The sequence below is a fragment of the Ictalurus furcatus genome, chromosome 21, assembly GCF_023375685.1.
Source record: "Ictalurus furcatus strain D&B chromosome 21, Billie_1.0, whole genome shotgun sequence".
NCBI lineage: Eukaryota > Metazoa > Chordata > Actinopteri > Siluriformes > Ictaluridae > Ictalurus > Ictalurus furcatus.
In genome coordinates, this window is record NC_071275.1 from 242,163 (window position 1) to 267,512 (window position 25,350).

Genomic DNA, 25,350 nt, shown 5'->3' on the forward strand with positions numbered 1-25,350 from the left:
CGCATGTCACATGACCATTCATACACACTGGGCATGCACATACAAGTAAAAACAGGAAGTTGGTTGCTAGTCACCGGCCAGCACAACAAACCGGTGTTCCATGTAGGGCTTACGCCACTTGAAATGAGATTGGTTGCCTATTTCTCTAATCATAGCTCGCTTCTTGTGCATGTAGGCAGCTGCAGTATTATAAAATACAGAATTTAACTGCACAACGGTGGCTAAGAATGACAACAAAACCATCAAAGCTTTGGTTCAGTCTCTGTGTTGTGTATAGGATTAAGGTAGCATAATGGGCATGTGGTTGGGGCTTGACGAATCAGGGAAGGATACGTGATGATCCAGAAGACCCAATCAGGGAGACAATGTGGGCAGCCATGCCTTCGTTTTCAAAAGTCTTCATTTTGGTCTGTTTACAATGAAACGTTAGTCCCCGGAGTTTTCAAACTAAAACGGGTCTTCGGCGTTTCCAAAAGTCTCAGTTTTTGAGGGTTCAAAACGCCGGAGTAGTGTAGATGACCGGCGTAACCATAGCAAAAAGTTATACGTTTTAAAACAAAAACGCACTAGTGTTAACAGGGCCGTAGTCAAGCAGTTGTTCCTGTGTGCTTCAAGACAACAACCATCATCTTGAATGACTATCGGCCTGTTGCACTCACAGCTATCATCATGAAGTGCTTCGAGCGGCTAGTCACAAAACACACAAAGAACAGACCTCCCACCACAGTGGACCCATTCCAGTATGCCTACCATTCCAACCGCTCAACGGAGAATGCCATATCTGTTACCATCCATCTGTAGACCCCAGTCCGTAAGGATCGGCAAATCCAACTCCAGCACCACCACACTGAACACCGGCGCCCCCCAGGGCTGTGTGCTCAGTCCACTGCTGTTTACCCTGCTGACACAAGACTGTGCTAGACAACAATCTATCTCAATGTCGACAAGACTAAAGAGATCATTGTGGATCAAGTGGACCACTCACCACTGCACATCAAAGGAACAACTGTGGAGAGACTCAAAAGCTCCAAGTTTCTTGGTGTGCACATGACTGAGGACCTCTCCTGGACTCTCAACACCACCTGCCTAGTCAAGTAGGCCCAGCAACGTGTCCACTTCCTGCGGAGGCTGAAGAGAGCCAAACTACTCCCTCCCATCTTCACCTCCTTCGACAGAGGAATGATAGAGAGTGGTCTGACCAGCTGTCTCACTGTGTGGAACAGAAACTGCAAAGCCTCCAACTGCAAGACCCTACAGTGAATTCTAAGAACAGCTGAAAAGATCATCGGAGTCTCTCTACCCACCATCAACACCTCCTTCAACAACCGCTGCATCCGCACATCCCTCTCATCCCCTCACGAACTCTTCACCCTTCTTCCAAAAGGTACAGGAACATCCGTGTCACAACCAGCAGACTCTTCAGTTTCTTCCCTGAGGCAGTCAGATTACTCAACACCGTGCTGCCTCACAATGCTCACCTGGACTAGTCAAATACCTAACCCAGTAAAACTCAGTACCTCTGTACACCACACTTTACACAGCTGCAGCGAAAACAAGTTCCATAGTATGAAGTGCCTACTTTATATTATGGAACTCGTTTTCGCTGCCAATATTGCTGCTATACTTGTGCTGCTACAGAATAGTTTACAGCCCATGTTCTGTGTATTTATTATTCTGTTCTGTGTATTTATTGCCTTGCACTCGTCTCACACTGTTGTGTGTTTGCACTTTATGTAGTCTTGTGTACAGTTCTGTGTTGTACAGCTTCAGATGTTCCTGAAGAAACAATATTTCTTTCCAGCGTATACAAGCTATATAGCAGAATGACAATAAAACCCGACTTGACTTAAAGGTGATACATATTTGAATGGGTCCACATATACTTTCATAAAATCTCAAACATGTTACATAAGTAGACTTTTGACGGCAACACTTATTGTACTTGCAAGCATCCCTGGTAAGGATAATGGTCACAAACACCCAACCACCACCATGCCCCCAGAACCCAGACAGCACCTAAGCCCTCTGAAAAGATGAAAACCCTGTGATGTTATCAGTTAGCAGCTATGAAATTCTGGATTCATATGACAATGTATAATCTGCTGTTTTAATTAGGGGGGAAAATACTGCTCTTTTGGAATATTTGTGCATTCTGCTGTTAAAATTCAAAGTTCCTACACAAAATGAGTTGGTAGGTCTAAAACAGCCATTGAATTACTTATTTTTTGGTCATTTTCATCTCACCCGTAAATCCCTGCAATCCCCCTCCCCCCCGCATTCCTGCCCTATTTGCTGTTCTTCCTGAAAACAACATTTATGAGAAGAGAGATGGAATGGCTAAGGAAATGCAGCTCATGCCAAGCAAAAAAAAAAAAAAAAAAAAAAGTGTGCATCGCTCCTAAAATAGTTTTTTAGTTATGGTCAGCAATGCCATGTTTATCTGTGTATTTGACAGCGATTGATATTATTACAAATGTTCGTACTCTTTGCAAAGTATCTGTTGCTAAATTGTGGTTTAAAAAGTTTATATTAACTTGAAGGGTTCAGTACCTGTAAGAACTCTCATGGCACCATGCACAGCATTGACATCACCACTGACTAACATTTCCATAAGCAATGAGAAGAGCTGTGGCCAGGCCTCTGGCCAGTCCCAGTGAGCAATGGCTGACACAGCATAGGCCACACTTGAGCGCACCTTACTGATGGACTCTCGCAAGCCGCCTGGCAGCAACTCACGGATTACAGCCTTGGCCTGGATCACAACAAACAGAAAGAGCAAAGATGTTGGAAAACTATTAAACTATTAAACAGTGAAGAATACACAGGCAATAAGGATACATCCCACAAATAATTACAACACAACACTTCACCCTTTCAGTTGTTTCTGGCACCCTGAACTTCTCTGACTGGGCACACCAATGTGTTTCAACATATTGCTTCAGAATGACAGAGGCAAGCTGTACAGGACAAAAAGGAATGCTAAATTAGTCAAATCCCATACATTACAAAGGACCATGCTGAGAGGATTCGCTGAAATATAAAAACCCGCTTACCTGGCGAATCGCAAGCGCCCCCTGGGGATCGACAGTGAGCTCTGCAAGGTGAACTCCAAACTCTGCATTCAAGAAAAACAATTAGCTATGCATCGATACTGATTCTGTTATTTATATGCCATATTAGGTAATAACTTTTATTATAAACAGTATAATAAATGTCCTTTTTTTAATGAATCCATTCCTTTGTTTAATCACATTTATTGGATACGAAATGCTGTGATGAGAAACAGGATTTAATCGCCATTTGGGATGATGCATTTTTCACATTTCTGTTTAATATTTGCTTCTTAAAATATTGTGATAATAATATCCATAATATCAAAATTGCGTGTGTGTGTGTGTGTGATATATATATATATATATATATATACACACATATACACACACACACACATACACACACATACATAGAGAGAGAGAGGGCTGCAACAACTAATCAATAATTTAAATAATCGATAACATTTCATTATGGATTAGTTGGGTCAGTGATGTTACTTCACAACGGTGAAAAACAGCGGTCACAGAGTGAGCTGCAGTGGGAAATGTTCTCCATCCAGGTCGTCCAAAACATGAGTGTTCTATATTAAAGCGCTTCAAACAAACCCGTGAGTGTATTACATGACTTGTCGTGTCAGTTCCTACAACAGATGCGTGTGACGTTTAATGTGTTCCAGACATGTTTTCTTCAGCGCAGAAATGACATGTTTACCTTTATATCCTTATCTGTAAATTAGGTCCAAATACCGAAAACGTTTTTTCGCGTTTTTTCCATTTTTTTCACCACTGCATAAATTAAATAGTCAAAATGTGCTTTTTACTATTTTGTCTTGCCGTTCAAAGAAAACAATCAATTACAAAAACTACAATTGCAAAATATTTATTTAACACTGAACATTTTTTTTTTTCACTCCAGCAGGCATAGGCTACCAACAAGGCAGTTTAAATAAATAAATGAGTAAAATAAAAATATTTTGATGTGGTCATCTTTGAGCCCATATCTTTTGAGGTATTATATTGGGGATATATACCCCTCGCGTCCCTATACACCTCGCGGAGTATTATAGTAGATATAGTATAGTTAGATACATTGTTAATGTTATGTTCATTGATAGATTTAGTTAGTTTAAACTATAGATTAGTTCATTTAGTCCCCGCTGGTTTTTCCGCTCCCAGTCCATAGTACTAGTTCTTGTTTTGTGTTTTGACCCTGTTTTCTGTGACCACGACTTTGATTCCTGCTTTGCTCCGTTTATGCCTGTTTGCCGATCGCCCGAACCTTTGCCTGTCTTGACTACGTTTTTTGGATTACGATTTGGATTTGTCTGCCTGCCATTAAATAAATATGTCTTTACCTGCTTCCGTACTCTACTCCCTTACGTCTCGCGACGTGACAGAATACTCCGGAACAGAAACAAAACAAACGCACGTCCACGCACGTTTACTGTCCACAGTAAACATCCGAAGAGCACGTAGCTCGTGCATGCACGCGCCCCCTCATGAGGTCGTGACATTCGCACGTCTCACTCTGGTTGCTAGGCTATTTGGTCGCGTCATCAAACACGTCATTGTTCGGTCAAATTTATTTGGCCTTTTCACTTTTCACTAAAATGGAAATACTGGTGTGAATTCCTAACATTTACGGTAGGGATGCACCGAATGTTCGGCAACCGAAATTATTCGGCCGAAAATAGCAAAAAAAAAAAAAAAAAAAAGCACTTTCGGTGTTCGGCCGAATAATTTCGGTTGCCGAACATTCGGTGCATCCCTACCGTAAATGTTAGGAATTCACACCTGTATTTCCATTTTACATAAAGTCTCGTCCTGATAGCGAGCGAGTCTCCGTTAAACTTCACTGAACGAGCGCGAGTCCACGCATGCGCGTCAAACAGCGCACAATAGAAAGGAAGCGCAATAACGCTGACTAAAATATTCATTAAGATCAAATATGTTGTTTGCTGCTATATTTAGAAACAAAAATATTTGTTTTCTATGAGAGCAGTAACTATAATGGGGTTCTAACAGGTAATTGTATATAAATTAGAGAATAAATTAACGTTACTGTGTTCAGATGAGTACATGTGTGTGTTACAACAGAACATTCTGCCTCTTGCCAGTTAACACTTAGATTTTTCTTTTTTATCATTTTTAATAGTGATTTCACTTCTGCTTTAAAGCTTATGGACAATCAGGTTTTTTGTTTTCAAAATATAATATTTTTAAAAATCCTTTGCAAAATGTATAGCATAGCCCACATAGATACATTTAATACCTTTCTCACAGCCTTCAATTTGCAGTGTCTGAAGGACAACACTGGACAGAATGTGAAATACCATGTTTTTTTGGGGTTTTTTTTAAATACAGAAAATACAATTTTTTATTCAACTAATTGAAGGAATAATCGACAGATTAATTGATTACCAAAATTATCCCATATGTGTGCATGCATGTATGTAGGGCTGCAACTAACGATCATTTTCATAATCGATTAGTTGGCCGAATATTTTTTTTTAGATTAATCGGATGGGGGCGGGGCGAACTTTCAGTAGCATTTTTTGTTTGTTTATTTAAAATAAAATCCACAACCTGAGTGTTTCAAATATAAACTTCAGACTAAAACTTTACACAACTGTTTGTCCAAAACAGAGAAGAACCCAATACACACACACACACCAGAATATATATTATTAATTTAGGACTATAGTTTAATTCAGTGCTTTTTGTGAATCCATAAAAAAAATACGCAAAACACTAGACGGTAGAGTACACAGGTATTTACCATCTGAAGCGTGTTTTCGGAACAGAAGTAACGTAATGAGTAAATCTCCCCCGTGCCGCACGCAGACCGACTAATCCATAATGAGATTCATTCACAACGATGTTCATAATCAATTACTATCCATTTTATCAATTAGTTGTTGCAGCTCTACATGTGTGTATGATGTGTGCGCGTGTTATATATATATATATATAAAAACTATACACACACACACCTAAAAAAAATTATGTGGAAAAGTAAATTTTTTTTCTTTTATTTAATTCAAAAAAGTGGAACACACAAAGTGAAATATTTCAAGCCTTTTTTGTTTCGGTCTCGATGATTAAGGCTTACAGCTCATGGAAATAAAAAAATCCGGTATCTCAAAATATTAGAATAAAGAATTTAACACATAAATGTCAAATTTCTGAAAAGTATGTTAATTTATAACTTAATACTTGGTCGGAGCTCCTTTTGCATGAATTACTGCATTGATGCAGCCTGTGGCACTGCTGAGGTGTTCTGGAAGTGCAGGTTGCTTTGATAGCGGCCTTCAGCTCATCTGTATTGTTGGGTCTGGTGTATGGATGTCATGAGAACCGATACTCCGGTACTAAGTCGGTACCAACATTCTTAAAACGTGACGGTACTTGTTTTTCTGCAGTAGTGTAGGTACCGTTGGTAATGAAGGTACTGATGTTGCAATTCTTCCGGAACTGAAGGGGGCAGCAAATACACGCAAGTGTATTTGCTGCCCCCTTCAGTGTGTGTATATATATATATATATATATATATATATATATATATATATATATATATATATATACACATATATATATACTGACTATATATATATTATATATACATACATATATATATATATGTATACATACACACACACCACGGCTCTACAGTGCGACCAGCTCCAAAATGCATCTACACCGAGCAACAGTTACTTTCACACTGCTTTTCATCTCCTCAGACAACCGAACAAGTGTGTAAATACTGCAGAAGCCATTATGATGAAGCGTAACACTGAACATCATCTGCTTCTGTCAACTTCCCGATCTCACAAACCGCCATCTTTTATTGATCACGCAAAATGACCTGAACCTGTGATTGGGACCTGCTTGTGTAGACACAGCGGCGTCGGGCGGAGTAAATTAATAATAATGTTAACGCTACAAGGTGGGTTTAAATTCAAACTTCTTTATTAAATAATTCCTCACCAATCATAATCAAGAGTAGCAACTGTTCAGTCTGTAAACATACAGTACACTGCTGCTCTCCTTCTACACCAACTCACAGTGCATTTACTTCATTTAAACTCAGGGTTGCCAGAGATCACTAGAAAAGTCAACTCCAGTTTCCATATTTTGATTTAAACCCCCAAAAACACAATATTATCAGCAGACATGGCAACACTCTACTGGGGGAACCGATCTAAATGGAACAACTGATAAACAAACAAAACTAATAAAATGTAAAAGACAGAAAATGTGCTTCGTTATAAATAAATCATTTAATATAAAAATAGATATTATAATAACTTCATAAAATATAAATAAAATGAGAAATGAAATAATGTGTAATTACTATGGGTTGCATTTAATATCAATTTGACATTAAGCTTAGTTCACTATTTCCATAGAAAGCTATTAGCCTTTTTCCTAATATGGAACATTTTTGTGTTAGTCTACTTTTAATTAGGACTCTTCATTGTTTAAAATATATAAAAATATATTTTATGCTTGTTCATCAATTAACCAACAGTATTTCTCATTGCTATTATTTTAATTCAGTTAACAGTGACCATGAGCAGAGAGCTTACATTTAACTGTTAATGACCTCCTGATTAAAGTTTAAACAAAAAAAAATTGGTATCTGGACCGGTTTCAGCTGTAAAAATCCTGATCAGTGCATCCCTAATGAACACCGTTACACTAAAGCGCTTTGCATCTGACAGGTAAATGAACTCACCCAATCACATCCTATATGAGATTATTCAGATAAATACACAATATACACAGAGCGGTTCGAGAACTGACTCCAGCCCAGAACCATGACAGTGGAAAATGTCTAATAGTGTAGCTTTAAATATAGTTAAGTGGAGCAGACTTCAAACACTGAACATTGAGGTTTATTGTATTTGTTTACAAGGTGGAACAGGTTAAAGGTTGTTTTTTGTATACAGTCTGTAAAATTAACTGATAATATTACATTTAGTTTATCAGAAGGTAAATTAATGTGTCACGGCTCACACTATGTTCCTAAAGTCTGTCATAATTGACCAGCTCAAGTTTTCTCATGCCTACTTGTGTGTTATATTGTGGCACATTAATGTTACCATCTCTTTTTAAAAAAAATAAGAACTAAATAACTCAACCGTGCTCATACATTTTTGTGATTAGGAGCACAAGTGCTGCTAAAAGAAATTGTTACCGTAGAGCCCTGGATCAGGACAGAATGTTAATGCTGACATGCAGCACACAGAGTGAGGCAGTGGCTCTGCTGGGAGACAATTTCATACTGCAGGAAGAATAACATGCTCAGACACATTTAGGCAAAGATGACTACAAGCACCAATTTCACATTCTACTAATATTCTATTTAACATCACTTGTTATTTCAAACTACATAACAACAAGAGGGATTCTTTAGCAAAAAGAACCAAGGACTGTGTCCAAGAAAGCACCCTCAGACAGAATATCATAAAAACCTCTCAAGTTTAGAATAGAAATGACTGACATCACAAACAGCATCATTTATAGTTAGGGCTGCATGATTATGGCCAAAATGATAAACCACCGATGACCCCGGAGAAACTCTCATACCCATCAGGTCACCACCGATGACCCCGGAGAAACTCTCATACCCATCAGGTCACCACCGATGACCCCGGAGAAACTCTCATACCCATCAGGTCACCACCGATGACCCCGGAGAAACTCTCATACCCATCAGGTCACCACCGATGACCCCGGAGAAACTCTCATACCCATCAGGTCACCACCGATGACCCCGGAGAAACTCTCATACCCATCAGGTCACCACCGATGACCCCGGAGAAACTCTCATACCGTTATCTGAATGGATGTGAGGCATAAATTATGATGATGCACTGTGTGTACTGTGAGGTTTCAAATAGTAGTGAATGAAATATTGTAGAAGTATAATAAAATACCACAGTAAATGCACAAGATAAATTCTCCTTCACTGTATAAATGGATGATATTGTGTATTAGCGAACTGGTCCACTCAGATCCCTTTATTTTTTTATTATTTGAGAACAGATGTAAAATAGTCCACTTTAAAACCTTGGCGACCAAATTAGGGATACCACGTTTTTTCACGTATTTTTTGTGCGTGTATTACATGATGCTAGCTTTTAAATACTGCTGGTAGTGTATACATTTTGGGGTGGAATGATTTAAGTTTCAGCACTGGACTTGAGCGCGAGCATCTGGCAACCCTGCGTGTGACCCTCCACTGAATACTAAGGTAGAAATTTGGGATGCAACAAAGGCGGGAAGCAAATAGTTTTATAGGACCCGATCATCTAAAAACATACCAAATATTCATTATATATCCACTTACACTACAATATACCTGCTGGTTAAGGCAGAACTATCAATTATCTTATGAGGATGCTGCTGTTTATAACAAGACCATCATTGACTGCACCACATTTCTAACGTTAGTGAACTATTATAGCCGATACAGTGACCGCGTTCATGTTTTTATTCAAGTCTTTTTTATTTCAAGCTCAAATTCATGTTCTTGGTTAACAGGGGCACTGCACATGACTCACTCAGGGGTACCCAAGAGCTAACCTAAATGTTATGAGATTTCTAGCCAACATATATTAAACCATGTGCTTATAAATCTGCGGCCACATCTGCCGACTGAACTAATCCGATCTAAATGACCGGAGGAGCAGGTATCCGCGTGTCGCGGCGCAGGCCGGTCCCTCTGCTCTCCACACCATGTAATGCAGCCGTACAAAAGCCTGCTAACGGGAAGCAATGGAAACTTAGCTAAAACTAGCAAGCCTGGCTAATTCTAATGCGCTGTTTTTAAGCTTACCTTCTGTCACTTCCAAAACTTTAATTTGCTCCTCGGCGGCGGCGCGCACTTCTTGAACCGGTGATAGGATCGCAGTCAGCGTTTCAATTAAGGCCTCCTTAAGTCCCTGTTGAACCGGACCTGCTACTGAAATCGTGCCGGGAGCTGTAGCACCCATGCCCGCCATATTTCCGGCAGTCTCTCCGAAGGGACGGCGAGAATCATCCACGAGCGGTGCGCGCCAGTGCACAATGGGGGCGGGGATTGCTAATGACGCCGTTTGCCTGCTTCTTCTTGTTCCCGGCAGCTCACTCCGAGGAACAATACCGCCACCTTCTGGAATACATTATACTGCACGACAAATCATTTCAGGCTCGAAAGATAAGTCGGTGCTGCGTGTTCAACTACCCCGATCTTTGATATCATGACAGTATCGGTTATATTCTACCCCTTCTAACCGACACCAGCCGTGACAATCACCTTCCACCAAGTCACAAAGTAACTGAACGAGTATTTTACATAAAAACAGTTGTTCTACAAGCATCGTTCCCTTTGTTCTTTTGTGCAAATTGGAACAGAAATGGTTAACGAGTGTATGCGGCTGTATTCTGCTGCACCTTCCCCTATGGACAAGTAATCATTACTACTTAACACCTTTATTAAAAACAGCACTCGAACAACTGTTTATACCATTCATTTCAGCAAAAACAAAGAACTGCAAAAGACAAACCTAGTAGTGACCCGTCCTTTTCTCCACTGAAACTGTACTGATTTTATTTTATTTACATTTAAGTTTTATCAGGATTTGGAGGCTTATTCAAAAGCCTCCTATCCTTGACTTCCAAAAAGCATTTAATTAATTAACTAATAATATACCCTCAACAATGACTGACAGAATTCTGAGATATGTCCCCGAGGTGTAACAATTATGTACTCTTTTTATTCCCTTCTCAGCATTTAAATCCTCAATTAAAATAATATAAAAAAAAATCAGGACAAGATGTTGCAGCTGTGGTTGTGAAGTCATGCTTTTGGATGTTTAATGGCTTGTGTAACTTTAATTTGGGATCATTTTTACCATACTAGAGGAATACCAGGAATGAGGCACTTGAAATCAGTTAATGAAATTTAAACTGCCAGCATGAACAAACCATTTTTTTGCCACAATGAACCTCTGATATTGTTTATTTATAAAGAAAATAAACCATAAAGGTCACAAAGAATATTTCACACTTCTTCCGTCTGCTACATCACTTAGACAAGCTAAATCAGGATTCTGTACAACCATCGCTAATGGAAGAAAGTGATCAAAGCAGATGAAGCTGAAGAAAATCAGGTAACCAGCTTAGTTATTGCTGGGATAAATAAATAAGCATACTAGGCATGTACCAAATACATTTTTCAAAAATAAATTCATAGCTTTCTGTTTAGCGCAATTAATATAATTTGGTGAAAAACAGCCCTGGAGCCATGTGGTCAGATTAATTAGCATGTTAGGAGGTAACATTGTGGGAACATTTAGGAAAACTGATGTTCCTCTACCTTGTATTTATGGGATAGAAACACCTGAGGTACATCTTCGTGTGCTGTCCTCTAGACAAGATGAAAAAGGCTAGAAAAACATGATAATGGTTCTGTTTCAGTCCTATAGTGGCAACAGGACGAGGGGGACTGACTGGGACTTCTGAGGGCCAGGAGAAAAATCTTGTACATACATGATGATCTAACTTTCGTTTATTCAAAGAGTTTTGGTCCTTATGGTGTCGAATCATTTTACTAAGCAGTTGATGCAGATGTAGTCTTCATTCTCAGCCTGCTCAGCAGACACACCCACACAAATTTGGTGGAACCACTGGTTACAGCTGCCATCACACTGAACCCAGTTTACCTGTAAGGACATACATGGAAAGCATTGCATCAATATTATACCAGAACATGGGGATTTTCTGAATCATCATACACTACATGGCTACATGGACACCTGACCATCACACCCATATGTGCTTTTTGAACATCCCATTATAGATTTAGTCCCCCTTTCCTGTTACAGTAACCTCCACTGTTCTGGGAAGGCTTTCCACTAGACGGCTCTGGGCATTTGCCTGTTCAGCAACAAGAGTATTAGTGAGGTCAGGCACTAATGTTGGATGAGGAGGACTGGGGTGCAATCGGCATCCCAAAAGTGTTGCTTTTTGCAGGCCACTTCATGGATCTCGCTTTGTGCACAGGGGGATTTTCATGCTGCAACATTTTGGTTGGGCCAACCAGATTTTCACATGATGTCAGTATAAATACACCTGCTCTGAAAGGCCCCTGAGTCTGCAACACCACTAAGCTAGCAACATGAAGACAAAGGAGCTCTCCAAATAGGTCAGAGACAAAGCTGGGGAGAAGAATAGATCACGGTTGGGTTATAAAAAAATATTTTAAAAAAACAAAAAAAAAACATCCCAAACTTTTAACATCCCACAGAGCACCATTAAATCCATAATAACAAAATGGAAAGAATATGGGACCACTACAAACCTGACAAGGCCAAATACTTATGCACACTCAGCCATTTTTTTGTCTTAAAAGAGTCATATAATGCTTTTCAATGTTTTCCTTCTCCTTTAGTGTGTAATGTATCTGTGCATGTGTAAGATCTGTAAAGTTACAAAGCTCAGTGTCCCCCAAAGGGATTCATTCTATCTAACAGAGAACACTGTTTCAGACCTGCCCAAAATGCCTTGTTTGAAGTCGAGATATTACTTCCGCAAACATCTACGTTACGATGTGAACTATTAGCATAATCCCACCCAAAGGCAGCCACAAAGAAAGGCGGCAAGGTTTCAGCGGACTGTTTGGCACCATGTCGTGGAGATGCTCTGTGTTTCAGTGAGAAAGTAAAACCCCTTTGTTTGGCCTTCTGAAAACGAACAAAATTAGAATCAGTAGTTACTGTTTATTTATAACGCTGTTACTGAGCATTACAACCCAAAACTTTGCTTGTGCACAGCGCATTTTCCGGAGGACAGCTTCCTGAACCTGGGAGAGTACAAGGCAGGCTATACAGGCACTGTATGTGCATCAGAGTTTCTGTTAGCCAATCAATTTAAATGCTTGTTGATCATTAGAAATCCAAAATGGCCGATAAAATAAAAAATGGTCAGGCATAGTGTCCCGTAAAAATATTAACATGAAGCAGATGTTAGACAAAGTACGTTCACACAATTGCACACCTAATAAATGTCTGTCTGCCCAAAATGTGTTTTTTTTTTCCACGTTTCTCCTGTAACGTGTAGACTACGCTGTACTCCAGTATAGAGATCGACCGATAATCGGTTTTACTGATATTTTTCCCCGATATTTAAGCATTTTTCCATAATCGGATATGGGTTTTATAATATGCTCATCATTAGTCTTGTACAATGTCCCGTTCATTCACCGGTTGGAATGCTCAGGGATGTTCTAGTATGGCCACCGTATGTAGCTTTTAACAAGATCCACTCGTTTAAAACTCCCTATATTATATTAACATTTATTATATAACCTTTATTTTGCTAATAAACATCTAAATAATTACAACTCTGTGGAAATGAATGATCTATTATCTCCGTGAGCAAGTGCAGTTTGAGTATAGTTCTGCGTAAACACAAAAAAAACAAAAATAAACAAAACAAAACAAAAAAAAGCACTCTGTCAGCAGGTATTTCATAATCTAGACAGACAAAAACATTAATAATAATTCTGATAACATACCAGGTGAGATAGATGCGGTAATTGCAATGATGTGTACCCTGTTTTGTTTGCTACCTTCCTGACAATGTATACTTATTCCAGTATAGTTATTGTCTAGCAATTCTTTTTTATTTTCAGGTGGTTTAGATTGTTATGGGTTTTTTAATTTGTTATAATTATTTATGTGGTTTGCTTGTTTTCCCGCTTTGTTTACCTCATTGAAGCATTTATTTAAAAATAAATAAAAAAAAACAAAAAACAAAAAACACTAGTACTTTAGTAATAGTGCACTTTATTTTTTTCTTTTTGCACTCTAAGACCCCTCTATTTACTGGTGCAATAAATAAGTTGTTTTGTATGCAAGAAGGAAGTGAAATTGACAAAACTGTTATAAATAAAATGGTTTGTTCAGTTCAGTGTTGTCAAAAACAAAAGTAAAACAATAAATATTGGTTCTGCATATCGGTTACTGGGTACATAAACATGCAAATAATCGGTATCAGTAATAAAATAAATAAATCAATATGGGTCGATATTCCAGTGTTTCTCTGCAGTACTCACATTCGTTTCTATTTCACTTCCGCAGCAGAATGCTTTTTTGCCATGAGAAATTGCAGAAAACAGTCATAAAAATAAACAGAAACAAATTAGCGTGGGAAACTAAGATTTTTTTTTATCGCTGGCTATGATTTTTTTGTGATATGATTATTTTAGTATTTCTTTGTAAACGAAAATATATGTGGCAAACTGCAGTGTAATGTTTTGCTGTGCCCTGTTTTTGTTTTGAATGTCTGTTTTATCTCTCTCTCTCATTAGTTAGTTACAGGAGGCACTGAAAGCACAGACAGACACACACAAGTAAACTCAGACAAACAGCTGACACTCGACCACGCCCCCACCACCACTATCGCATTCTAAACGTTACAGGGCAAAAGAAACACCGAAATCTGATGACCAGATATTTATTTTGTTTGTCCCGTAAACTATCTTTCCCGGACATGCTGGATGGCACCAAAACTTCTTAGCAGAAACTCCGAAGTGTATGTATATTATGTATGTGTGTGCATACTCACTGAACACTATTACGAACACCTGTACACCTACCCATTCAAACATTCTTTAAACATCCAGCTACAGAGGTGGCAGATAAACATAAAAATGTTCCGGAAAGCAGATGTGATGCATTTTAGAGTTGCCGGATCCTTTTCCGGTTCAAATTAAGTGCTGGTTTGAATGATATATCATTGTATATTGCCAGTGTTAAGCATTAATCATTGTATGTAGTAAGCAAAAATTACTCAAGGAACATTGTCCAAAGCAGTAGGAAACAAAACACGAGAACAGTAGCAGACAAACACACCAGTGTACACTCGCACCGGAAGTAATGTTGTTATGCTATATGACAGCGTAAGAAAGCATTTTAAACTGACCTCATTTCCCTCTGGCTGTTGACATCGCTTTGCTGAACACACAGACCAGTCCTCCTCAGAGTCCTCTGAAAAGGGTGGGACTGAGCTCAAACCAGAGGAGGAGAGTGTTCTTTTCTCATGCATCCTCTCCTGGTTTGTCCTAGACTTCTTTTGCTTAGGCTTCTTAACAGGGTCTCTGTCCTGCCCATCAGAGGTCTCCTTCTCCAACTGCCTTTTGGGAGTCTTCTCTAGCTTCTCAGTGTGTTTTTGCAACTCTAAAACTAAATCCTTAAAACATACAATCAGAATATATAAAAATTTCTCTCTGATGGTTTATATTATTCTAATTATAGTAAGCATACATGAAAAGGCATGGGGGTCTAACCTGGACCTTGCCTTGGGCTGGGCTTTTGTAAGTCAGGCTGCTGTCCTGAGCAATGTGGTACTGGTGGTCATGCTCGCTGCTCTGTAGGGCATGCTGAGAGGGAAAGAGCCTGTTGAGCAACCCCTGGTAGAGCTGCTGCAGCTCAGGCAAAGCCACCTGTAGAAGGAGTCCTTCCACAAGCAGCTCCTCTAATTCAGGACTAAGAACTGAAACACAGCACACACAAAAAACACACATAATGTACACATAATATGCTGGAAGAGTTCACATTTGCTAATAGTTTCTAAAAATGAATAAAAAGATCTACGTACCACTGAGAGGAATGCATGAATGGTGCATATAGAAGCACTCATTACTCCCATCCAGGGATACAGAAGAAGGTTTTCCAGAGAAAGGTCTCATCTTTAGATACAAGATGAAGTATAACTAAGTATAAAAAAATGTCAAAAGCAAGCACAAAAGCATAATAACAAAAAGACCAAAACAAAGCATACTTTTCCATTAAATTGCTGTGTAAAAGGTGAGACCTGTTGCACCCTGTGCTGCCAGCGCACTGTCCTCTCAATCATAAAACGCAGCGCGTCACCCTCTGGGAGCCGTACCCGAATACGCTGGAGAGAGGCAAGCAGGGGCAGCACCTTGTCCAGAGGAGGTTTCTCAGATCGGCTGCAGAGTGGGCACAGCCAAGGCTGCCCTGCCTGTGTATCTTGGTACCCTGGCACACAACCACTGTGGTAAGCATCATGGCAGAGTTCGCACTGGAGCATGGGGCCTGCTGGCACTGTATGGCATAGGCACACTGTAGGAGCCAAGCTGTTTGTGGGCAGAAACTTTGCATTGTTTGTGGTCCTTAGGATATTTAGGTTCTCCAGCTCCTTCAAACGCACCTCACACAGAGTAGCCATCTGTTAGATAACAGAAGTTATTATACATGGTTGAGTAGATGGACCTTAATAAACAAAAAGCTTTGTTACACATTACAATAACTTATACATATTGTTACCACATGTAGTACATATACATGTGGCATATTACAATATCTGGAACCATACACTCTTTTCAGGTTAAACAGGAGGGAAAAAAAGGACCCACTGCTAAAGCTGTGTCTTTGCTTTCATAAAGAGCTCTTTCCACATCACCAAGACAACTCAGTTTTATGCCATTTTTTTTAACGGCTGGAGGAACATCTCTCACTCTTTTTGACTTTGATTTCTGACACACTGTCTCACATCTGGGGCACAGTACCTTAAAGAAACAAAACGGTGTAATTATCTATTACATACGTTTCATGCTCCTATGTATTTTCAAAGATTTTGTTCACTGATTGGGAACTGTCTTTTCATCAGTAATGTAAAAACATAGCAGGTGAATGTATGCGAGATATTTTGCTTACCTCCAGGAGGGAGAGGGAGGAGTACTTCAACAAAAACATTTTTGCTGCGCTCTCCTTCCATGCCTGCACCTCTGACACCAGGCTTTCCAGTCGTGCCAGAGGCTCCAGCAGGACTGGGATGCCTTTAGCTTTTAAAACCAGATCATTCAAAGATGAGAGAACAGGGATACGCCCTCCAAGCTGCAAACACATCAAGACACAAAAATCGAAATGGATAAAAGGATAAGATAAATATTATTTCACGTTTTACAACACATTAATGCTCCATCAGATGACATGATATTAACCTGTAGGACTTCTGCCTCCTGTATCCACTCTCTAGCCCTGATGACCGAGTCTTGCAGTTGGAGACAGTTGGGCAGGTAAGCCTGGATACTATTTACTTCCAGCAGCACTGCCTCCAGCGTCTCTAAATTTTGGCGAGGTCTAGTTAGAACAAATCAGGGGGAAAAAAACCAACAACAAAAAACACGTTGCTGAATGCTGAATAGATGGCACAGAATGCAGTATCCATTATTGTCTATTAATGTACATGATATTTGTTATTTTCACAAATTTCATTTTGCTATGTCTTGATATGGGCAGGGTTGCTATACGATGGTGGTTCTCAAAATGGGGTTGGAGACCCCCAAAGGCATAAACGTGAAGCATAGCCAGAAGGTCCATTAGTGTCCTAATTCTTTTAGCCTGTTTGACTGGTCACCAAAATTGAATGGGTTTAATCCATAGGTTTAATGGTAAGTAGACCTATAAATAATGCCATCTTTGGCATCAAGAAAAAAAAATGTTCCAATAAATTTGTATACATTTAAATAAATGTACGTAATGTTTGAATAGTAGGATTACATTCATTTAAAAATTCTTTACTGAGGGGATCTACACAGATTATTTCACAGTTAAAGGGCTCCCTGCCAGCAAATTTTTTTTTTGCAATGTTACTGCACTGCTAAACAGTACAAGGGTACAATACACTGATCCTGTTAATCTACCAGGAAGCAACTGTGAATTCCAAATACAAGCCCAGCACATTTTATCTTGGGGCCAGTGAACAATTCATTTGGTTTGCAGCTGAAATTCTGCTCTTAATATACGCAAACCTGATGGAGTCCAATCAGTTTGCATGTATGCCCATTCCATTTGATCACTAACACTTCTCAATACATGGCTACAAAGAGTTATTGACAGATTGGGAAAATTATCAGCCAGAACCTCCACATGACTAAATAAATAAAGAAATAATAAGTATATATTATGAACAATGAAAATAATATGAACAAGCATTTTCAGACATGCCAGCTCTAGGTTTCTGGCTGTCTGTTGTTTGAGTGATGCTGTTAACATACTATGTTACATGAACATTACTATTTACATAATGTACTAGGCTACTCTGACTGAATAAATATTGCCAGGATCAGTAACATTAGCTGTCATAGTACTGTGACTGCAATAGAATCAAATGTAGCCAGTGTTTAAATAGTTTGTGTTTTATACCTTTTACTTTATACAATTTGTCATTTATGTATCCGCTCTTACTGATGTGGGTGTATGCCAGTTTCTTCCACTTCCACAATGACACACACAAATGCTGCTGGAGTAAGAGTTTTTCATAATGCAAAACTGGTGTTTCACAAATCTAAAAATGTATGCCATCCTCTAATATCAGATTTGTATATATATAGAACCTAACCTGGCCATTAGCATGCTGTGTGCCTTCTCCTCGCAGTGCTCACACACAGTGAGCAGCTCTTGCAGGTGGGCCATGGTCCTCTCCACACAGGCGTGGGGCTCCAGACCCACTCCCTGGTCAATCAGTTTCCTCATGCGTTCCAGGCTGAGGCTGGTAGGCTCCTTGCTAGCCTGTTGTACTGCCTCAACCCAGCGTGCCTGCTCCAGTCGCTGCCTGAGCACATCAAGCTCTGGTAACTCTACCTCCAGCCCAGAGCCCTCATCCAGCATAGCTTGCAGGGCTGAGGAGCTGGGCATCTCTATGGCCAGGAGATCTGAGCTCTGTTCCTGGAACTGCCTGACCCGGCTGAGCAGAGCCTGTGGAAAGTAAGAAAGAGTAAATCTGAGGTCAACTAATCAATTAAGATATCGTTAACATTCTCTCTGTAACATTTTTTAAATCTTCAGTAATTTTATCAGAAAACAGGGTTACATGTTCAGTACCTTGAGAAAAGGAGCCTGTCTAATGGTGCAGGGCAGGTCATATAGCTGTTGTACAAATAACCTCAACTCCTCTACAGTAAGATGTTTCTGAGATTTCCCACCACCTGAGCGATACCTACATAAAGTTCAAATGGAACAAAACCGAGCAATTATAATTTAGCTTGTGAAAAATACGCAAAAAGAAATCATTTGACTGAATATCATCGGTTCATAAATGGTACTGAATAAACTGTACTAGGCCAAGGAAAAGGGAATTGATTTTAGAGTAGGCAAACTATTTTCTGGGAACATGATTTCAAATAGGCCTATGTCTGGTGACAGTAACAGAGTTGCCATGGTAATAGCCCTCAGTGACAAAAACTTGGTCAATATTGATTTATTTCATGCAAATCAAAATAAGATACTATTGTTACTGCATATGAATGTGACTGAACTTTAAAAACACAACTCAAACATCAATGTGATTCAGCAAATAAGGCTACAAATCTCTGCTAGTGGAAAAGGGTCTTTCAAAAAAAAAAAAAAAAAAAATGTATGGGGTTGGTTGGGTAGGGTTGTATGATAGTTTAGGTTATGTAAATTTAATAATAAATATAGCTGCAAGCAGCAATTATTGGGGGTCAAGCCCTTTATGGCTCTTAAAGACATTAAAATGTTTTTACTTAATACTCTGCAGTCCTATAAGCACCCAAGTCAAAGAAAAAACAAGATAATTTTAAGAGATATCAGACTTCATTAAGCTTGTCCAACAGCTGCTGGACATTGACCAATGGCGGCCATGTTTTTCAAGATTTACACTTGTCCTCATATATGCTGATTGTGCCTTGGACAAGGACAATTCTTGCAAATTATTTATCAAGTCTATTTGATCAATGGTTCCACATTTAGTGCCAAATTCATGTTTTGTTCTGTTATAGCGACTCCAACTGGTCACACTATTTTTTTTGACATCTGCCCTCAGATTGAGCCCATACATAAAGTACCCAAACTTTGGTGAAAATCTCATTACGTTCAAGAGTTCAAACTTCAAACTTTTTGATATGCCCTTGCAAGGGTAAATCAAAAGTACACCTTTTTTTTTGATGACTATTGATCTAAGATGTACAAAAAATTGTTTTATTTCACTTGAGCAAAAAACCTGACGACTAGTTCACAAAAGTAGGTATTATAGTGCCATCATGTGGCAAAACTGCACCAACTTTTCTGGGCCACCAAAGATTGTCCTCAGACATAAGCATGCCAAATTTGGTAAAGATATTTAATTTCATTCAAGAGTTATAGCCATTTAAGTAAAAGTGGCCACGCCTACTTCCTGTGTATTCACCAAAGTTATAGGATGCTCACCCAGCTTTTTTACTTCATAAATAAACAAATCACAGATATGACTAAACAAATTTTGTTTAATAGCTGAACATTCTGGCTTCATGAAACATACCTCAAACAAATTAAATTAAATTATTTTAATTAATGTCATACTTTTCCCCCAGATCAAGTTGACAAAAAAAAAATTATGGAATCTAAAAAAAACAAAACAAAACAAATCACAATTAGTATGTTGTTGCTCCTCCTCAGGCTTTTATGTCAGCTTGCATTCTTTGAGGCATGGACTTTACTAAAGAAAACAATATTCTCCATCAAGCTGGTTCCAGCTTTCTTGAATAGCGGTTGACAGATCAGCTTTGCAGGATGGAGCCTTGTCATTGACCAATTTGTTTAAATTTCCACCATAAATTATCAATTGGATTGAAATCCAGACTGTTTGCTGGCCAGGTCATTGAGTTGATTTGCCTTTCCTGAAGAAAAGCTTTAACACTTTTTACATTGGGCAAAATTATCGTCCTGAAAAATGACCATCACCACCAAACCTATTTTCTATCCAAAATCTCAGCATACACCTGTGCACTAAATGTTGAGGTCTCCCCTGGTCCTTTACCTGAAATTTGATTGTTTTCTTCAGGCAGTCATCTTTACAGTGCCCTCCACTAATACTGACAGTATATACTGACAGTGCCCTCCACTAATACTTTACCCTTGGTAAAGATGAGCAAAGGAGGCTGTGGAAAAATTGTCTTAATTTTTTAATCTTTTGTTAAAAGAATTCACAAAATTACCCTGCTCCAGCACCAGACAAAACTTCTAGTATCATCCCCTTGGCCAATACAGCTTTTGATTCATCACTGAATATCACTTTCATCCAATCATCCACAATGATTGCTTCTCTTTAGCCCATTGTAACCTTGTTTTCTTCGGTTTTGGTGTTCGTGCTGGTTTTCATTTGGCTTTTCTATATGTAAACACCATGTCAGATTTCCTTCTTGAAGGAGTTTTATAATCCTTTCTATTGTTTCATTTGACAACTCTCTTGTTGGGGCCATGTTTTCTTTCAAAAAGGCCAAGGTTGTGGTCTGTAACCGCACTCTCAACTGCAGCCTAATTTGCATTTTTAGACTTGTGCTGGTGTTTGTTTTAGAAATGCAAATTACAAGGTGATTCCATACATTTTTCCTTAACGTTGAGTGATTCCATAATTCAGGATATCTGCAGGAAAAAGCACTTCAAATGTAATACTTTTTAATTCCATATTCAAGACATTGCCAAAAATTTTAAGACCTGCATGTCACTTCAATCATGCAACAACATACATCAGCTATTTTTCAGATTGTGTTCATACATGTACATCCATTTCTGGGTTTAAGTAAACTATAGCAGGGTAAACTTCTATACAGGTATATGGGAGACCAGAGCAGATATTCTTTTAGCCTTAACATTTGCTCAAACAGTGAAAGATAGAAAAATACAATATTTCCTTTCCATGACTTTCCAAGAATGGAAAAAATGTATAGAGAGAGATAGATTACGGCAGTCAAAGATGTCAAATTTACCATCACTCCCTCAGCAGCAGTGTTTACTAGAACTGATAAGATATAGTAATAGAACAGTAGTAATATATTTATGACTTAATTGACTTTTATGCGTTAGACACTATGGCTTTTATTTTGGCGGAACCGTTTTGCAACTTTTTTTTTTTTTAATTCACTTCTCATTACCCATCAGACAAAATGCTGTAAACATCTGCCCACAAAAATGTTTGCGATAATGCTAACGTAAAACCAAAGCGAATCTGGTGCGTGTAAATGCACATTATATAACGACTCAAACTCACAGCACAGAAAGATGAAGTTGGTGTGGAGCGGCATTTACTATGAACCGAATCGCTCTAAAACACTGATGAGCTGCACACACACTCTGAGTACAACAGTCACACGGGTTTAGCATTTCAAAATGCAACGAGCAAAAATAAAATCTAAATCTTCTTTATGGTGTCAGTCCGGTTGTATTTTTAAGACCTGTGAAACATGGATTGAAGACATTTTAATACTAATTAAGGCCTTATTTTTACATTAAGCAATTTAACACATTTTAAGGACCTGCAGACACCTTGATAATTTTTTCCCTGTACTTGATCTGAGGGGAAAAAAATATGCCATTAATTAAAATAATTTCATTTAAGTTGTTTGGAGAGTATGTTTCACAAAGCCAGAGCGTTCAGCTATTAAACAAAAATTATTTTGTGTCATATCTGTACTTTGTTTATTTTCTACAAAGCAAAAAATCCAGGTGAACATCCTCCAAGTGTGGTGATTCCATAATTTTTGCCAGGGGTTATGCCACTTTTCTTGGATGTCAGCAGCATAACAAGCTATATATAGGTCATGTGATTAGTGAGGAACAGTGATCTCTTATTCTTTGAAATAAAGAAAATATTAAAAAAGAAATACTTTATTTTGATTTGAAAGTAGAAGTGTACAGAGACCCTACCTGGTCTGTCTCTTTCCATTGAGTAGCTGCTGGGCCATTAAGGTACTCTTTTCTGCATCCTGGACAGTCTGTCTTAAATAGAGTAGCAAGTCCATCTCAGGATACATCATCTTTTCTGCCTCCACAATCAGCGTACGAAGTTCCTCCAAGTCTGGAAGGGTAAATTACAAACAAAATACTCATCACACAAAGAGTAAGGAATGTCTGTTACCTAATTTATAAATGAGGACTCTTACCACTTTTATTGTCTTGGTCAGCCTTTAAAATTATATTAACTTTAGAAGCCCAGTCACTGTATGACTCAGCATGTGCTGCCAAAGTCTTGAACATTTGGTTCAACATGCCCAAGGTGTACTTATAACTGCAAGATCATGACAAGAGAGAGATTAATGTATAAATCATTATTTGGAGGCTGTTTAATGAAACAAGAAAATACCCTTCATTAAATCAAATCATCATATTAAAATGGCAATGAATCACAATACTACATTTAAAAACATATAGAGACCCACTTCAGTGTATAACGGTTAGGGGTACAGGAGCAGAAGTCCTGGAGGTGGTGTAGACACACCAGCTGTCCAGGGCTGCAGGGACAGGTGATGGCAGATAGGTAGCAGGTGGTCCTGCATTTAGAACACTGCCTCTCCTCATCAGGCTGCTCTTCATAGTCCACCTGCTGGGAGTGCCACACACCCTAAGGAAAGGAATGAACCAGCAATAGAATCAATTAGTAATGGAAAAAAGCTGCACATAATAACAGAAAAAGTTGTATAAGAATAACAAACACAGTTTTACAGATGGCTAAATGTCCATGTTGTCATGGACTACGTCTACATGGACAGCAATAATCTAATTATTGACCTTATTCTGAATAAGAGAATATTGTAATTAAGGCGTTTACATGAGTACTTTCTGTTCCTGTTTTACATGTTATAGAACATAGATCAATTAACAGCACACGTCATTACTTCCCCACGCCATGCTGTCTGACGTTCCCTCCAGAATTTCACACATCAACTTATTCTTCGTTATGGTTCCGTATACAGTTTTGGGTGTTTTTATTAATTTTACGAAAGTTTCAAGTGCGGTTAATTATTTGTCATGCTATACATGCTAATAGACGACTGCTTGAAGCCGTGGGCTGCGTCCGAAACTGCGTACTTACCGTCTATATAGTAGCCAAAATACATGTATTTCACTTAATATATAGTAGGTAAGTACGCGGTTTGGGACGCAGCCGTGCTCTCGTTTGCTGTCAAACGGTTGAGCACTGCCGTGTGTACGTGTCCTGTCGCACCATGTGGTGAAAACTCCCACACGATGTTAATAGTGTGATTAAGATGTGTACATGTCTGTAATGTACTTCGATAATGCGACTAAACAGGAGTACTCCACACGCCTTAATTCCATTTGTGTTTACTTCGAGTATGACTTTAGTCGGATTAAGGTCATCAATAATTGCTGTTTACATGCTAGTTTCTTAATAATCAGGGTATTGTCTTAATTGGATTACTGTTGTACATGTAAACGTACTGATGGACTATACTGGGTGGAGGCTCTTATTAAAAATGGTGGTAGTATCTGTTCTGAAATGTACAAACTGAAAAATTCAAGCTGAAATGGTTAAAAATGTGTGGGTGTGGGCGGCTGTGGATCAGGTGGTAGAGCGGGTCGTCCACTAATCGTAGGGTTGGAGGTTCGATTCCTGGCCCACATGACTCCACATGCCGAAGTGTCCTTGGGCAAGAGACTGAACCCCAAGTTGCACCCGATGGCAAGTTAACTCCTTGCATTGCAGCTCTGCTACCACTGGTGTGTGAGTGTGTGTGAATGGGTGAATGAGACACAGTGTAAAGCGCTTTGGAACCGCCAAGGTTAAAAAAGCGCTATATAAGTGCTGACCATTTACCATAAAAATGAACCAAGACACTAATACTGAAAAACTGCCATGTCTCACCAGCTTGTAGGCTTTATCTCGCAACTCTTTCTCCTCCTGAATCATAATGCTCATGTCTCTCTGTATGGCAGAGGCCAGCTCCAGCTCCAGGCTGTCTGCCTTGGCTGCAATATTACAGACCATCTCATCATGGGAGAAAACACAGTATCTGTTTAATGAGCGATAATGCTCTACACACTGTCGACCAAGAGGCATCTGCAACAAAACAAACATTTTATTACTAATCGGGATATATAAAACATTATACTATTATCACGATACACCAAATACATTGATATGCAGCAGCGTTGCTTGTATAAAATAAATAAATAAATAAATAAATAAAAGTTATTCATTGAGTGGTATTTTACCCAGTCCACTGTGCAGAAGTTAACAGCCTCTGCAAAGTTAAATCCCTGATTGAACCCGCTGTGATAAGCTCTGGGGAAGGTGATGACAAACTCACCAGCACACTGGTTTGTGCGGTAAACCTAAAAAAAATAAAATAAAATAATTAAAAATAAAAAGAGCAACTCATTGGTGCATTCATGAAATGACAATTTATTATTTTCAAAACACTGTAGACAGCATCATTGGGTTGAACACTAAAGTCAAAATCCTGTGGGGAATTGATGCAGTACAA

The 25,350-nt window shown here is 38.9% G+C and overlaps 2 protein-coding genes across 6 annotated transcripts in view; both read right to left on the reverse strand.

Moving 5' to 3' along the window:
* The window catches only part of ipo9 (importin 9), a 51,909-nt gene extending 41,612 nt beyond the window's left edge, over positions 1-10,297 (reverse strand). For both annotated transcript variants that reach the window (XM_053653542.1, XM_053653541.1), the window contains exons 1-4: positions 9,898-10,297; positions 3,054-3,115; positions 2,871-2,957; positions 2,551-2,752 (exon numbers count right to left, since the gene is read on the reverse strand). In XM_053653542.1, coding sequence (XP_053509517.1) covers positions 2,551-2,752; positions 2,871-2,957; positions 3,054-3,115; positions 9,898-10,063 — 517 coding nt within the window. In that variant the 5' untranslated portion in view covers positions 10,064-10,297. The remainder of the gene's footprint in view (positions 1-2,550; positions 2,753-2,870; positions 2,958-3,053; positions 3,116-9,897) is intronic.
* A 748-nt stretch (positions 10,298-11,045) lies between these two features.
* Positions 11,046-25,350, reverse strand: part of kdm5ba (lysine (K)-specific demethylase 5Ba) — a 34,744-nt gene continuing 20,439 nt past the window's right edge. For all 4 annotated transcript variants that reach the window (XM_053653538.1, XM_053653536.1, XM_053653537.1 and 1 more), the window contains 15 exons: positions 25,079-25,198; positions 24,729-24,923; positions 23,284-23,465; positions 23,008-23,132; positions 22,772-22,922; positions 18,953-19,067; positions 18,471-18,826; positions 17,071-17,209; positions 16,784-16,963; positions 16,483-16,635; positions 15,885-16,295; positions 15,702-15,792; positions 15,391-15,596; positions 15,027-15,293; positions 11,046-11,764 (listed from right to left, as the gene is read on the reverse strand). In XM_053653538.1, coding sequence (XP_053509513.1) covers positions 11,645-11,764; positions 15,027-15,293; positions 15,391-15,596; positions 15,702-15,792; positions 15,885-16,295; positions 16,483-16,635; positions 16,784-16,963; positions 17,071-17,209; positions 18,471-18,826; positions 18,953-19,067; positions 22,772-22,922; positions 23,008-23,132; positions 23,284-23,465; positions 24,729-24,923; positions 25,079-25,198 — 2,811 coding nt within the window. In that variant the 3' untranslated portion in view covers positions 11,046-11,644. The remainder of the gene's footprint in view (positions 11,765-15,026; positions 15,294-15,390; positions 15,597-15,701; positions 15,793-15,884; positions 16,296-16,482; positions 16,636-16,783; positions 16,964-17,070; positions 17,210-18,470; positions 18,827-18,952; positions 19,068-22,771; positions 22,923-23,007; positions 23,133-23,283; positions 23,466-24,728; positions 24,924-25,078; positions 25,199-25,350) is intronic.